At 39.5% G+C, this 13,510-nt stretch overlaps 1 protein-coding gene across 4 annotated transcripts in view; it reads left to right on the plus strand.

Moving 5' to 3' along the window:
- xrn2 (5'-3' exoribonuclease 2) overlaps positions 1-13,510 on the plus strand; it is a 44,252-nt gene that overhangs the window by 1,069 nt on the left and 29,673 nt on the right. For 3 of the 4 annotated variants that reach the window (XM_031293006.2, XM_031293007.2, XM_031293004.2), the window contains exons 3-18: positions 1,377-1,488; positions 2,729-2,840; positions 3,360-3,418; positions 3,603-3,692; positions 3,927-3,999; positions 4,337-4,387; positions 4,576-4,733; positions 5,147-5,221; positions 5,405-5,538; positions 6,164-6,221; positions 6,327-6,434; positions 7,229-7,273; positions 7,510-7,641; positions 7,983-8,027; positions 10,322-10,416; positions 12,500-12,635. In XM_031293006.2, coding sequence (XP_031148866.1) covers positions 1,377-1,488; positions 2,729-2,840; positions 3,360-3,418; positions 3,603-3,692; positions 3,927-3,999; positions 4,337-4,387; positions 4,576-4,733; positions 5,147-5,221; positions 5,405-5,538; positions 6,164-6,221; positions 6,327-6,434; positions 7,229-7,273; positions 7,510-7,641; positions 7,983-8,027; positions 10,322-10,416; positions 12,500-12,635 — 1,483 coding nt within the window. The remainder of the gene's footprint in view (positions 1-1,376; positions 1,489-2,728; positions 2,841-3,359; positions 3,419-3,602; positions 3,693-3,926; positions 4,000-4,336; positions 4,388-4,575; positions 4,734-5,146; positions 5,222-5,404; positions 5,539-6,163; positions 6,222-6,326; positions 6,435-7,228; positions 7,274-7,509; positions 7,642-7,982; positions 8,028-10,321; positions 10,417-12,499; positions 12,636-13,510) is intronic. The other variant, XM_031293005.2, reaches the window with a different exon arrangement.

A 13,510-nucleotide genomic window follows, 5' to 3' on the forward strand; every position in this document is an offset into this window, starting at 1 on the left:
ACTTTGTTTTGCACATTACACTTTGTTTGCAATTTATTTTAGTGCAGTGGTGTAGTCTAATGTATTGTAGTGGGTTTACTGTACCACACACACACACGTCCTATGAGAAAACACAGATGACATTCAAAATATATCAGAAATATAATGGAATATAAAGCAGTAAGGGGGCTTTCACATCAGGGACCTGAGCCTGGATCACAAAAGTTGACCCCAAAGCAAAGGACAAAATAAAATAGGCTACTTATATTTGTGTTAAATGTTTGGTGAAGGGAGGATACTGGCGTTAGTGTAGGCGGGGCATTTGGGCCCGTTGCTACACACACAGTACACACACTATGCACACACTACGCACTGTGCTCAGCGAGGAGCGGGTCGATGAAAGATGAGAAAAGTCTCTCTGGACGTTCTGCAGTGTTAGTTTAGTTTGCTGTCCCATTACTCAACCCCGTATTTGTGAATACAAATATCTGAAGGGAAAGTTCTGTCACAAAACTATGTTGCGTATCATTGCACATTTTTAAGTGGGTATATGGAAATCATGGCGATTTCTTAGTGGGTATACTGCGTATACCTGCGTATCACGTAGACTACACCACTGTTTTAGTGCCAACTTTTATGTTTCTATAAAGTCAAGGTTTGGTTTGACCCCTTTTTTTCTTTTAGGTATGACAGAAAAAGCCAAACATATCATCCTTGTGAGACTGACTTTTTTTTTTAGAATACGTATACTTAAATATTGCCAGCTGATTAAAAACTTAAATAGGTACCTGTTTTGATAAACATTTGTCCCTGAAAGGTCACAATGATGTATTCTGGTGTTAGATTTACATTAGCTTCTCCGATGTGGCGATTTGGTGCTACTATTTTCCCTCCTTTTTTATATCTTTGTGAATTAAATGTTTTGGACTATTGGTCAGACAAAGCAAGCAAACTGAAGATGTAATTGTGGGCTCTGGGAATTGTGGTACAAATTTTCACTGTTTTCTGAGATAGTAGACTAAAAAATTGATAGAATAATTGATATAAGAAGAAAAAAAATCAGTAGTTGCAGCTCTAGACATTGAATTTGAAACATTTAGTGAAATAAGGGGACTTTGATAAACACAAATCAAGCAGTAATTGGTAGCCAAAGTTGCTGAGATAGTAAAAGTTGCAAATTTGAGTGTTAGTCTGTGGGATTGTTTCACAGAGAGGATATCTGCTCATACCAAACAGGGGAACTATAAACGGCAGTATATTTTTAAAATGAATTTGGTACGATACCCCCACTTGTAAGAATGACATAAATAAGTGATATTTTTTTTTTTTTTTTTTAAATACATAGCATGCCCTCACACCCCCTGTGTACTTCTCATTCTGACCTCTGCTGTCCACAGACCCGCTCCAAAAAATGAGGATGAGATGATGGTTGCCATTTTCGAGTACATCGACCGCCTGTTCAATATCGTTCGACCCAGGAGAGTTCTCTACATGGCCATCGATGGAGTGGTAAGTAACTTTCAGTGACGGAAACCTGCCGCCAGAGACAGGTTTGGCTCCACAACAACAACAAAGCTCATTGAAACATTTGCCAGAGAGTCAAGCATTTATTAGATTTTATCTGTCACATCAGTCAAATGTTGTTTTTCATCCGGTCAAACATGGCTGCTAGGCCAGTACTCAGTTTGACTAAAGGTAGAGCTGTAACAATTCCAAATGTTGCTGTGCAAATAATTGTCTCAGAAATAATTGCAATATAAATTGTCTCCATCAGTCAAATTTTAACAAAAAATGTATTTGTATTTGAATGAATCCCAGGATACATTTTTTTTAAAGATTATTTTGATGGCATTTTAGGCCTTTATTTGTGACATGACAGCTTAGACATGAAAGGGGGAGAATGCCATGCAGCCAAGGGCTGCCGGTCGGAATCGAACCCGTGGCCGCTGCGTCAGGGACTGAGCCTCTGTATATGGGCGCACGCTCTACCAGATGACCTAGGGTTAGGGTGCCCAGGATAAAAAAATGTTGAGGCCGTTGCAGCCCAGGATGTTTGAAGTTGCTATGGCAACAAGTGACAACTGCCAGTAGCATAGATTTCGCTTAACAGTCTGACCAATAATGACTTATTTATTTACAAATTTGGCATACCTAAACAAAATCAACAGTCCTATAACTTAGGACCTTAGCTAATGTTAGCAATTAATTGCGGCTATGAAAACAAACTGATGCTTCTGGCTCAGAGACATGCTTTTTCAAAATCTGGGACCCCTTCTTGGACTATATTGGGGACCCTTCGGGGTGTCCTCTATGGTTTAGCATGGTCTGAGATCTCGAAGTACATTTCCAGATAACACACGATGGCTTAAGTAACCCATTTTGACTGATTACGCTGAGTATGCCTCAACTGTGCAAACCTGTGTTTTTGTTGTTCTTGTTTAGTTTTTTTTAGTTTTGTCTTAGGGTGGGCCAAAAAGAGGGCTTTATTCTTTACTCCGTGGCTGTCTTACTGTATGTTGTATGTGCCCCTTGGAAATTCAATAAAGAGATGTTAAAAAAAAATTGCAATTAGGCAATTATGTAATAATTGTCACAGGACCAACCAAAGCTGATAGTGGTTTCTGTTATCTATCATGTTCAAAATAATCCAGTGTTAATTGGGTTAATATAGACATGGAAACCGCTTTAAATGACGGACCTGAAATCAGCTGCGGTACAGTGGGACTAACGCCCTGTTTAACTCCACCAGGCTCCGCGGGCCAAAATGAACCAGCAGCGCTCTCGGCGCTTTCGTGCCTCCAAAGAAGGAGTGGAGTTGACCGAGGAGAAGGCTCGCATAAGGGAGGAGGTCATTCAGAGAGGTGTGTGTGTGTGATGTTTTTTCTACAGAGAATGTATGTTGACCTATACCTCAGGTGGTCAGATGGTACGGAGCATTGCAGCATTGCGTGACATTTTCCTCCTGGCAGGACGATGTTTTCTCTAAGCTCCAGGACAGAAAATACTGGGACTCATTTTTGTGTTCTTTAATGGCTTTTATGCAAAATTGTACAGAAAGTTCCAGGCTATAAAACACACCTGCTGTGCTACTTTTTCACTTTACTCATCTGTCCCTTTTTGAGCCTCTTTGTGCAGTGACGTTACCCCGTTCACAGTTCTTTCATTTATCTGAAGAATTTACACAGGAAACATTCTCTTAACCCTAGGCAAGCAATTTAAAAAATTCACTGCTAAAAATAGCAGAATTAATCAGAACTCACTCTGCGTGAGTAAATGAATACTCTGATTACAGTTGAGTTTGTGGTAGATGTTTCACTGTGTATTTATGTGACTATCTGTCTTTTTACGTTAACCCTTCATGCGTCATATTTCCTCTACAGGAGGTTATCTTCCACCTGAGGAGATTAAAGAGAGGTTTGACAGCAACTGTATCACTCCAGTAAGTGGGATAAGTCTTTTTACAGTCTTTTATACTGGCTATTTAGTATCTTTTATCACTGGTTTTCATGTATTTTGACTTTGTTTTCATGATGCATGTTTGTTTTTTCCCCAGTGTAAAAGACTTCATATATGTTTTACTTGCAACAGCAGAATTACATGATGTGACTTCTTTTTGTCTCCAGGGAACAGAGTTCATGGACAACCTGGCACAGTGTCTTCGTTACTACGTCGCAGACAGACTCAGCAATGATCCAGGATGGAAAAACGTCACGGTGTGTGTGTGTTACTTTGCTGCGCAGGCTTTTAAATACAGCCGGAAATGTGTTACTGTTTTTGGCATTTTAAAGACGGAACAGTTAATAGATTAATCAAGAAGTAACCATGTTAGATTGTTTTTACTTTCAGCTCTTGGCAGTTAATATGTTGCACCGTAGTTGGATGTTGTCATGGACGGTGTTCTCAGTCACTAACCTTCAGTTACTTTTTATTTTATTTTTTATATCCAGGTCCTTCTGTCTGATGCTAGTGTTCCCGGGGAAGGCGAACACAAGATTATGGACTACATCAGGAGACAGAGAGGTACAGCTCCCTTAATCTGATAGACTTTAATAATTGATGCTGTTGTGATACAAAGGATTTCATTACACCACATATACTGTTTCAAGGTACAAACAAAGAACAACACATGTCAGTCATACCTTTACAACAACTACACACATAAAATAACCTAAAAGATAGTAGCAAATACAAAATGCATCTAAAATGCACAAAAACATAAAAAGCTCACAAGATGAGACAGTAATGAATATCGCACGTTATTTGCACCTGGCGGAATTTAGTCAGACTTGACACACTGATACAGTGTTGTTGCATGTCATGTTGATTATTGACTCATGTTTGTGGTTCACTTTGACAGCTCAGCCCAACCACGACCCCAACACACACCACTGCCTGTGTGGAGCTGATGGTAAGCCTTTACATTTCAGTCTGGGAAAACGTAAAAGAAATGATGAATTACTTCAATAAAATATGAGACAATTAAATGTTATGAGCCAGAAGTAATGCCTATTTGTTTGCTACTACTTTGAAAGATGTAAACAACTCTGTCATCCTGAAATAACCTCTTTTTCTTTCTGTGTGGTGACTGATGATTAGCTGACCTGATCATGCTGGGCCTGGCCACCCACGAACCGAACTTCACCATCATCCGAGAGGAGTTTAAACCCAACAAACCCCGCCCGTGTGCACTCTGCGGACAGATGGGTCACGAAATCAAAGATTGCCAGGGGGCGGCCAGAGAGAAACAGGGAGAGGTGAGCTCAGCTTGGACTTCTGAAGTAGGAAGTGTTGTTATGCTAACAGAACTTTTGCTTGAATACCATATCTATGGAATATTTTACACTGTACTGCAGCTACAAAGAAACAGTAAAGCAGTGATATATTTTCTTTTTGCATTAGGCTTGACACATTTTGTACTGATTGATTACTGATTGATAAGAGTTTTAATCAGTCAACCAGTGCTGTGAAGCAATATGGACATTTTAGTGATCACAACATAAATGGAAAATTAATCTTGTGATCTTGTCATCTTTTTACCTTCCTATCTGGTGTATATTTTAATGTGGTTTATGCGACAATATGTTTGTGTTTTAAATGATATCTTTCTGTTTCTAAATCAAAAAAAGTGCCACAAATGAGACTTGATCTCTGTGTTCTTCCCTTTCAGCACGATGAGTTTGCAGACACGATGCCAGTGTCTGAACAGGAGTTCATCTTTATCAGACTGTGTGTGCTGCGCGAGGTACGATATTTATCTACTTTGGGGAATAGATCTTTGCGTTGTCAATCATGCTTCCTTTTGTTTTGAAAAGTGACTGGGATTTGCCAAAGGTTGCGCTGCAATGTTTGTTAATTTCCGTCTTTTGCCTTGAGAAATAAAAGCACCCACCCGTTAACTTATTCTTCCCTCCCTCCGTGTTTCCAGTACCTGGCCAGAGAGCTGACCATGGCCAGCCTACCGTTTCCCTTTGACTTCGAGAGGAGCGTAGACGACTGGGTATTCATGTGCTTCTTTGTGGGAAATGACTTCCTGCCGCACCTGCCGTCCTTAGAGATCAGGTGGGCTTCAAAACGCCGTTTTTATGCTGAAAGCTGGTTTGAATATTATTATTGTTAGCAGTTGTATCCGTTGGTCCTTTTTAAAAACTCAAACGCTCTCAGTTTAAGTTCAAGACCTTAGAAAGTACTGAGTGATAATAGATTTACTTATACACTTGCAGGATTTTGTTATGCTTCCATCAAACTCAATTATTTATTTTTTTATTCTTTCTTTAAGCTTTACAAAAACTGGGTTACGTGGTATTATGTTGCTTTAGACGGTGCTGCTGTTTTCTTTACTCTCTTTTATAGAAGAAGCCTCATTACTCGCTTTCACAGTGGTCATCACCCTGCCATCACTTAACTTTAACCTCCAACACTGATCAGACGGAAAACTGGCGGGAGCTCAGACTTCTGTTGATCTGTTTCAGTGCTTTTCTTGTTTTATTTGTATTAGGATAAAATAGAGCTCCAAATGTTTGTTGGTTAGCTGCCAAAGTGGCTGAGAGGGCAGCCAAATATCCTCCTGCTGTTAAAAGATAAATCAGAGTTTGGCGTCGGTTCAGTGTCCTATCCTGATTCTCATTTAAATTTACACCGAACGACTCTCCTTTTTAATTATTCATGGCGTTTTTGTTTCTTACAGAGAGGGAGCGATAGATCGACTGGTCAACATCTACAAAGACGTCGTGCACAAAACTGGAGTGAGTATCTGCACGTTTGTGCCGTTCAGTGTTTCCAGTTGTGGATTATTTCTCTTTAAAGCAGCCCTGGTACATTGACCTAACCCCACCGGTGTTTGTCTTCAGGGCTACCTAACAGAGAATGGCTACGTCAACCTGGAGAGGGTGGAGCTGATCATGCAGGCGGTGGGCGTGGCTGAGGACAACATCTTCAAGAAACGCAAAGAGGACGACGTAAGCTTTCTGCAACTTCACACGGGGATTATTAGCCTTTTAGCCAATTTTATAGATGTATAAGTTAAGAGTATAAAGTTGTATCAGGCCTTTTTTGATAGAGGCTGGAATGTGTCTGCAGCACAAAGTGATTGATTTTTGTATTGTTATTCTAAGAGAGTTTCAAAGTTAAATCAAAGTTTTGCCAACTATTGTCCGACTATTTTAAGTTCTTGCAGGGCTTCTTGTGTTTAGACAAGTACTTTTGGTTTATATTTGTCAAATTAAAGAAATGGCTAAAGTAGTTTTTGGTACCAAAACCGGCACAATACAATAGGGTTGTTTAAGACAACAATAACCTTTTTTGGTTTATATATTACATTACATTTCATTTAGCTGACGCTTTTATCCAAAGCGACTTACAATTAAGTGCGTTCAACCTTGAAGGTGCAAACTCCAGACAACAAGTAGTAAGTGCAAGTACATTAGCTTTAAATAGGTAATGCTACAAAGAGCCATATGAAAGTGCTAGATAGATAGATAGATAGATAGATAGATAGATATTCGGCCATCCTGATGTCAATAGGGAGCTCATTCCACCATTTATATTATATTTCTCAAGACAAAGTAATGCAAAAAGGATTGTGCCGGTTTTGGTTCCAAAACTGAGGTTAAAATGATCCCCAGCCCTACGAGACAGAAACTGCTGTTGGATCACACAGCTAGCGACAGTCCACAGTGTACCACAGTAGTAATGACTTCTATTCCAACCTTTAATTGCTTTCTGTGATTGATTCACATGTTCTTTCTTTTAGGAAGGCTTTAAGAGAAGAATGAAAGAGAAACGAAAGAGGATGAAGGTGAGTAAATTGCTTTAAAGTCTTCACTATATACATTGTACGAGTCTGGACAGGCATGGATGTAAACTGCTACTATTGCCTGAAAAAACTGTATGAAAAAGACTTGAGGAATTCTTCAGCGATTGTGCTTCTAAACATGATAAAGCGGCTGCAGTGTATTGGATATTCATCGCTCATATACTGACTTTTTCACAGCAATGACACTTTTTTTGTTTTTCCCCTCCGTGTTATCGCAGGCAGAGCAGCGGGGTCCCGCCTACATGACCACGGGCCAGTTTGCCCCTCAGGCCCTGGGGAGAAGAGACCGACCCGAGGCCGTCCAGAACGCCCGGCACCAGGCCTACGACATGAGGATGCAGCACAACAAGGTACGACAGGTTGTTTATATACGACACGGAGTTACTGTGCAGCTCTGGAAATCTGGATGATTCTGACAAATTCCAGGTTCTTAAAAACACCTGAGTTCAAACTAATTTTATATAAGCATTTTATGTTATAGTAATATTGTATTTTACTTACATGATTATAAAGATTAGAATCCGTTTGCAGTGTACACAAAATGTATATGTCATATCCTAAGTCGCTGACGAGAATAATATTCTTAAATAAGTGATGCCTAGAATTTTGACAATAAAACCTAGATGTTACAACAGTATTTTAAATTGATGTGTTGGAGAGGACATTAAGTGTTTTTTTTCTTTTTCTCCAGGATGCTGCTCAGTTCCTGAAGGCCACGATGAAGAATGGTGGCAATGTAAGAGACATACACAACTATCTGTGTGTGTGTGTGTGTGTGTCTGTGTGTGTGTCTATCTATCTATCTATCTATCTATCTATCTATCTATCTATCTATCTATCTATCTATACACAAAAAAACGTGGCAGAGAACAGTTACGTTTGTTAAAGTGCTCATTATGCTCATTTTCAGGTTCATAATTGTATTTAGAGGTTATATCAGAATAGGTTTACATGGTTTAATTTTCAAAAAACACTAAATTGTTGTACTGCACATTGCTGCAGCTCCTTGTTGAGCTCTCTGTTTTAGCTACAGAGTGAGGCATCACACTTCTGTTCCGTCTTTGTTGGGAGTCACACATGCTCAGTAGCTAGGTAAGGACTACTAGCCAGTCAGAAGCAGAGTATGAGGGCGTGCCGTGCTAGCAGCTAGGCGAGCATTATAACGTGTGTTCCAAAGTGACCACGTTTGTCTCTGAAGTAAAGGCTGGACTACAATAGAGCTGTTTGGAGCAGTTTGTGAACAGTGTTTTCTGTTGGAGATGGTAAGTCCCTTTGGGGTGGACTTTGGGCTTTTTCACTTTGTAAACCTATAACATGCGCAAAAAAGATATATAACACAATAAAGGCAAGCCAGAAAGCATAATATGAGCACTTTAACAAACTATGGAAACGTTATCCTTGAAAAAACTGCTAGTCTGGTTATAATTTCATGCCGTTGCCTTTTCTTTGTATATTTGGCTGTACTGCACTCAACAGCAGTTTTTTAGAGCGCAGACGCTGTGTTTCCGTTCATGGTCAAGTTTCCACTTAACATGTTTAGTTTTCTGCCGGCGTACAACTTTAGGTATATCGACCATTTATAGCCGATCATACATTAGCACATGAATAAAATGAGCACAAAGGCTTCAGAAAATGAAAGGCTAAGTAGTTTGATAATTTTTTTCTTTCTATTATCTTCCTTCAAACATAAATCACAGACAGCAGTGTAGAGAAATCATCTTGAGTAAAAAGATTTTATAATCATATAAACATTACTGTCAAATACAGTACATCCTGAAAACTCATTTTGAATTGATGCTGTAATGCACACAGCATACTGTAATATTTTCACTTTTATCTGTATGGTATAAATGTGTATGAACTTTAGATTTAAATGTCTGTCGTAACAGCACATAATGCAATAGTTCTGTAAAAGCCCAGTGCGGACATGACATGCTCCACTTCTCTGTAGGATCCTGAAGCCCTGCCCCCCACTGCCACACAGAGCATTGTTTGCTTTTTTTGTTTAAAGTTTATTAATGTTGAATGTGTCCTGTGTAGGGGTGCATGATATATCGACTCAATATTGTTATCGCGATATCACGATGCGCAATATTATATCGAAATTTAGTTTATTAGTTTATTATTAGAGTCTGATTGAAACGCTGTAATGATCATGTTTGATTGGCCAGTTACCGTGCCACTTGCACATGTTAGTGCACATCAGCGCACGGGTCCACTACGTGACAAACACTATGGAGCGTACCACGTGTGTGCATATTTCGAGAGAGTGACCGTGTAAGTGAAGAAATGGATAGAGACAAAAATAATGGAACGAATCAGAGAAGGGAAAGGAAAGAAAGAACACAAAAGTAAGAAAATGAGTGTTTCTCAGGGAGAAGATGAAATAACAGAGATTGAAAAGGAAACTTTAGTGGCCAAAAGTAATCCCATCCCAGATCTATTTCTCACCGGTAGCTATCCGGCAACTTTATAAACGGTGTTTATATGAGGCAGAGTTTGGAGTTGGAAAGACTGAATATTTTTCATCCGCGACCGGTGGTGGTCCAGCCGCACTACAGAGCCACACATAAGTCTCAGTGTGCACTATATTGTTGTGAATCTATTTTGATGGGGTTTTCCCATAACTTTTGTAATTTTACATATGTTTAAAAATATTGAAGTTAATATTGATATCGCAATATTCATAATCAGTATCGCAATATCACATTTTGTCAATATCGTGCAACCCTAGCCCCGTGTCAAAATCGCACCAACTTCGACACGGCACATCCTTGGGTTCCCATCAATGCCAAGTGTGAAGTATATCGGATGAACGCTCTCGAGATATGCGAAGGTCGCAGACAGACCGATCTTTTCTGTCTAGTTAGATTGCTACAACCCGTGGTTTATGTACTCCAAATCAAATTAGTTTTTTGAACATATTTAAATTTATAAGATATCTTTTGAAGTTTGTTGTTGCACTGATTTAAAAACTGAGTTTTCATTTTGTACTTTGTTTCCTGTTTTGTTTTTATTTTTCTTGCCCAGTCGTCTGCAGAGGCCAGCGGCAGCGCAGACAACAGGGGGATGAAGAGGAAAGCTGAGGACAGTGACAGCGAGCCGGAGCCTGAAGACAATGTCAGGTAAACCTGAGGGGTCTTAGTGGAGGCGGGGGGCAGCGTGGCAGCGTGGACACATCTTGTGTTTAGATTTACAGTGAATAAAAGCGGCCCTCTGTGGAAGTAACATATACAGCTGCTTCTTGGTGTTGATTACAAGATTGGCCTTTTTTTTATCACCTCCCAAAATCTCATTTGTAGTCATGTGTTGTGGAAGTTTGTCCACATAAGGGCCTGAGTTACTTTGCACTATTTAAAAAAAAAACAGAAAAAAACAGATATTGTCTTTTTTTATATTCCACACATTCTTTTTTTCGTTTTGACATCTTCCTTGTCAAAACCTGGCGCCTACATTACCCACAATGCAACACGCAGCAGAGATAGTATATTGTTCCACCTTCTTAAGAGCACTACCATATATGTCATTTAATTATCAGTTTTTATTTAACAAAAAACCTAAATCTATTTAATCAACCGTACAATAAGTTGTCCATGACATTTTTAGATCAGAATAAAAATTTGATTTAGAAATTTATTTCATTTTGTTCACCTCGCTGTACAAAAACAAAACCATTTACACGTTTCCTCATGAAAACAATGCACTGACACTTTATAACTGACTGCTCTGACTCGCAGGATGCCCTTCAGCCATGGTACCTTTTAAACATTTACAGGGCTCAAGCTTGGCAACCAGATTGAGTCAATTGGCAACCATTTCGTGGCCTCTGGTTGCCCCCTTTGGCAACTACCTGTTCAATATTTGTGAATTTTTTGTTGTTTTAGCCAAAAATAAACAATTTTGACACTTAGTTCACAAGTTTTATCACAATACGATATTTCTATTGACAACAATGCCATAATTTCTCATATGACAAACTCTGCCATGATAAGATTTAAGCGATTAATATGAGACAATATCATATGCCCATTTACCCATTTAACACAATCATTAAATCAACTCACAAATGGCAACTAAACTTAAATGAAAACCAAACTTTTCTGTTTAATAAGTAAATATAATGTGGGAATTTCAGAATAAAGGTGCATCTTAAAGAGATGTATCCATATTTTCACTTTGCATTGATGATATTGGATCGTTGATCATTGAATTGATATATCGATCCACATCAACGTACCGTTGTTCAACCCTTGAGTGCGTGTAGTAACTAATATGGCTTTAAAATAAATCTTTACAGACCAGCGAAGATGGCGTTAACAAACACAAGCAGAGAGATTGGCTCATTATTGCCACAGTGCTGCAGCACAAGCTGTTGAAAACTCTTTTCTCTCTCTCACACACACACACACACACACACACACACACACACACACACACACACACACACACACACACACACACACCTCTGCTCAACAGTTCCCACTTCCCTCTGCACATGATTAATATGGAAAGCAGGAATATTCGAATAAATTCCTCTGTGACACACTCGTCAAAGCTGCTAAATCCATTGGGCTAAATTGGTATTCATGGAGGCTTTCCTCTCAGGAGTCGGCGCTCCCTGCGGACCAGACAGATGCTGGACGGCCTTGATTATGTGTGCACAACGGCATCGCCGCCCCAAATCTACCAAGAAGTCAAAGCCATTAAACTATTCCAGCAGCAGGGAGAAAGTTAATGCCGTTTTCTTTTCAGCCTATAGATGAACAGAGCAGCATTTTGATAAGCAAATGGATCATTTAGGTACATACATTTACTCCACAAACGTGATTGTTCAACAGTGGAATACATTTACATTTCAAAGTCACAAACGGTAAAAGTGTTGGAAAAACTAATGTTAGAGCCACAGCGTCTGGACAGTAGACTGGGTAACCCCAGCCCGATCTGCTGTCGATTGGATTTCTCCCTGCAGCTCAGGCTGGAAACCTGTACATTTCTCTATCCTGCTTCCGTTACAAATCTGCGGGGACCAATCACAAACTGGCTTATCCACCTGGCGCGCTATTGGCGAGTTTAACACGATGACGCTGGAGAAGCGACGGAAAGCTAGGCTTGCTATCACCAGACCAAGCTCAATGCTACAAACCAGCACATGAAGAAAACGAGTTCCATCTTCTAACTAGTTTGGATTTGTGTCCGTGTGCACTGCAGGTTGTGGGAGGACGGCTGGAAGCAGAGATACTACAAGACCAAGTTTGACGTGGACGTGGAGGATGAGGACTTCAGGAAGAAGGTGGTTAAGTCGTACGTGGAGGGTCTCTGCTGGGTGCTGCGCTACTACTACCAGGTAACACTGAAATCACTCTGTGGCTTCATTTACATGTTCACCAGTGGTACAGACTTTAAAATGGCTTTTTTCTTTTAACTATCCTAATGATTTTGGCGACCTATGACCCCCTTTCATCGAGCTTCTTCAGAAGAAAACTCTGCTTTAATTAGCAGTAATTAAAAATAATTAAGCATCACAAGTTTAATGAACCTTTCCAATCCTGTTACTGATAGTGAGTCTAAACGCAGCTTTTTTCTGCTGACTGTTGCTTGTCTTCAATGGGGAAAAAGGGCTGTCAATAAATGTACTTCATCGCAGTATTTTTAAATTAACACTAGCTCTAATAATGGTTAAATCATCAGTATGTTACATGATAACACTTTGATATAACGTATTGTCCTCTCAGTATTTCCAGAACAATGAAATGTATTGCAACTAATTAGAAAAATATAACCAATCCAGTTGCTATAAAAGTTTCTGCACGTCTGTTAGAAACTGTTTAAAGTTGTCTCTGTGACCTTTTTCTCAAAAAGAAAGTAATAAAGTGATTGTTAGTTTGAGGAACTCAACCACAAAATAGATCTGTGTCCAGAGATCCACAAAACATGCTGCAAAGGTTTTGGTCGTGTTCTTAAAGTGCTCATATTATGCTTTTTGGCTTTTTCCCTTTCCTTTATTGTGTTATATGTCTTTTTTGTACACGTTATAGGTTTAGAAAGTGAAAAAGCCCAAAGTCCACCCCAAAGGGACTTACCATCTCCAACAGAAAACACTGTTCACAAACTGCTCCAAACAGCTCTATTGTAGTCCAGCCTTTACTTCAGAGACAAACGTGGTCACTTTGGAACACACGTTATAATGCTCACCTAGCTGCTAGCATGGCACGCCCTCAT

The sequence above is a fragment of the Sander lucioperca genome, chromosome 19 (genome assembly GCF_008315115.2).
Source record: "Sander lucioperca isolate FBNREF2018 chromosome 19, SLUC_FBN_1.2, whole genome shotgun sequence".
Taxonomy (NCBI): domain Eukaryota; kingdom Metazoa; phylum Chordata; class Actinopteri; order Perciformes; family Percidae; genus Sander; species Sander lucioperca.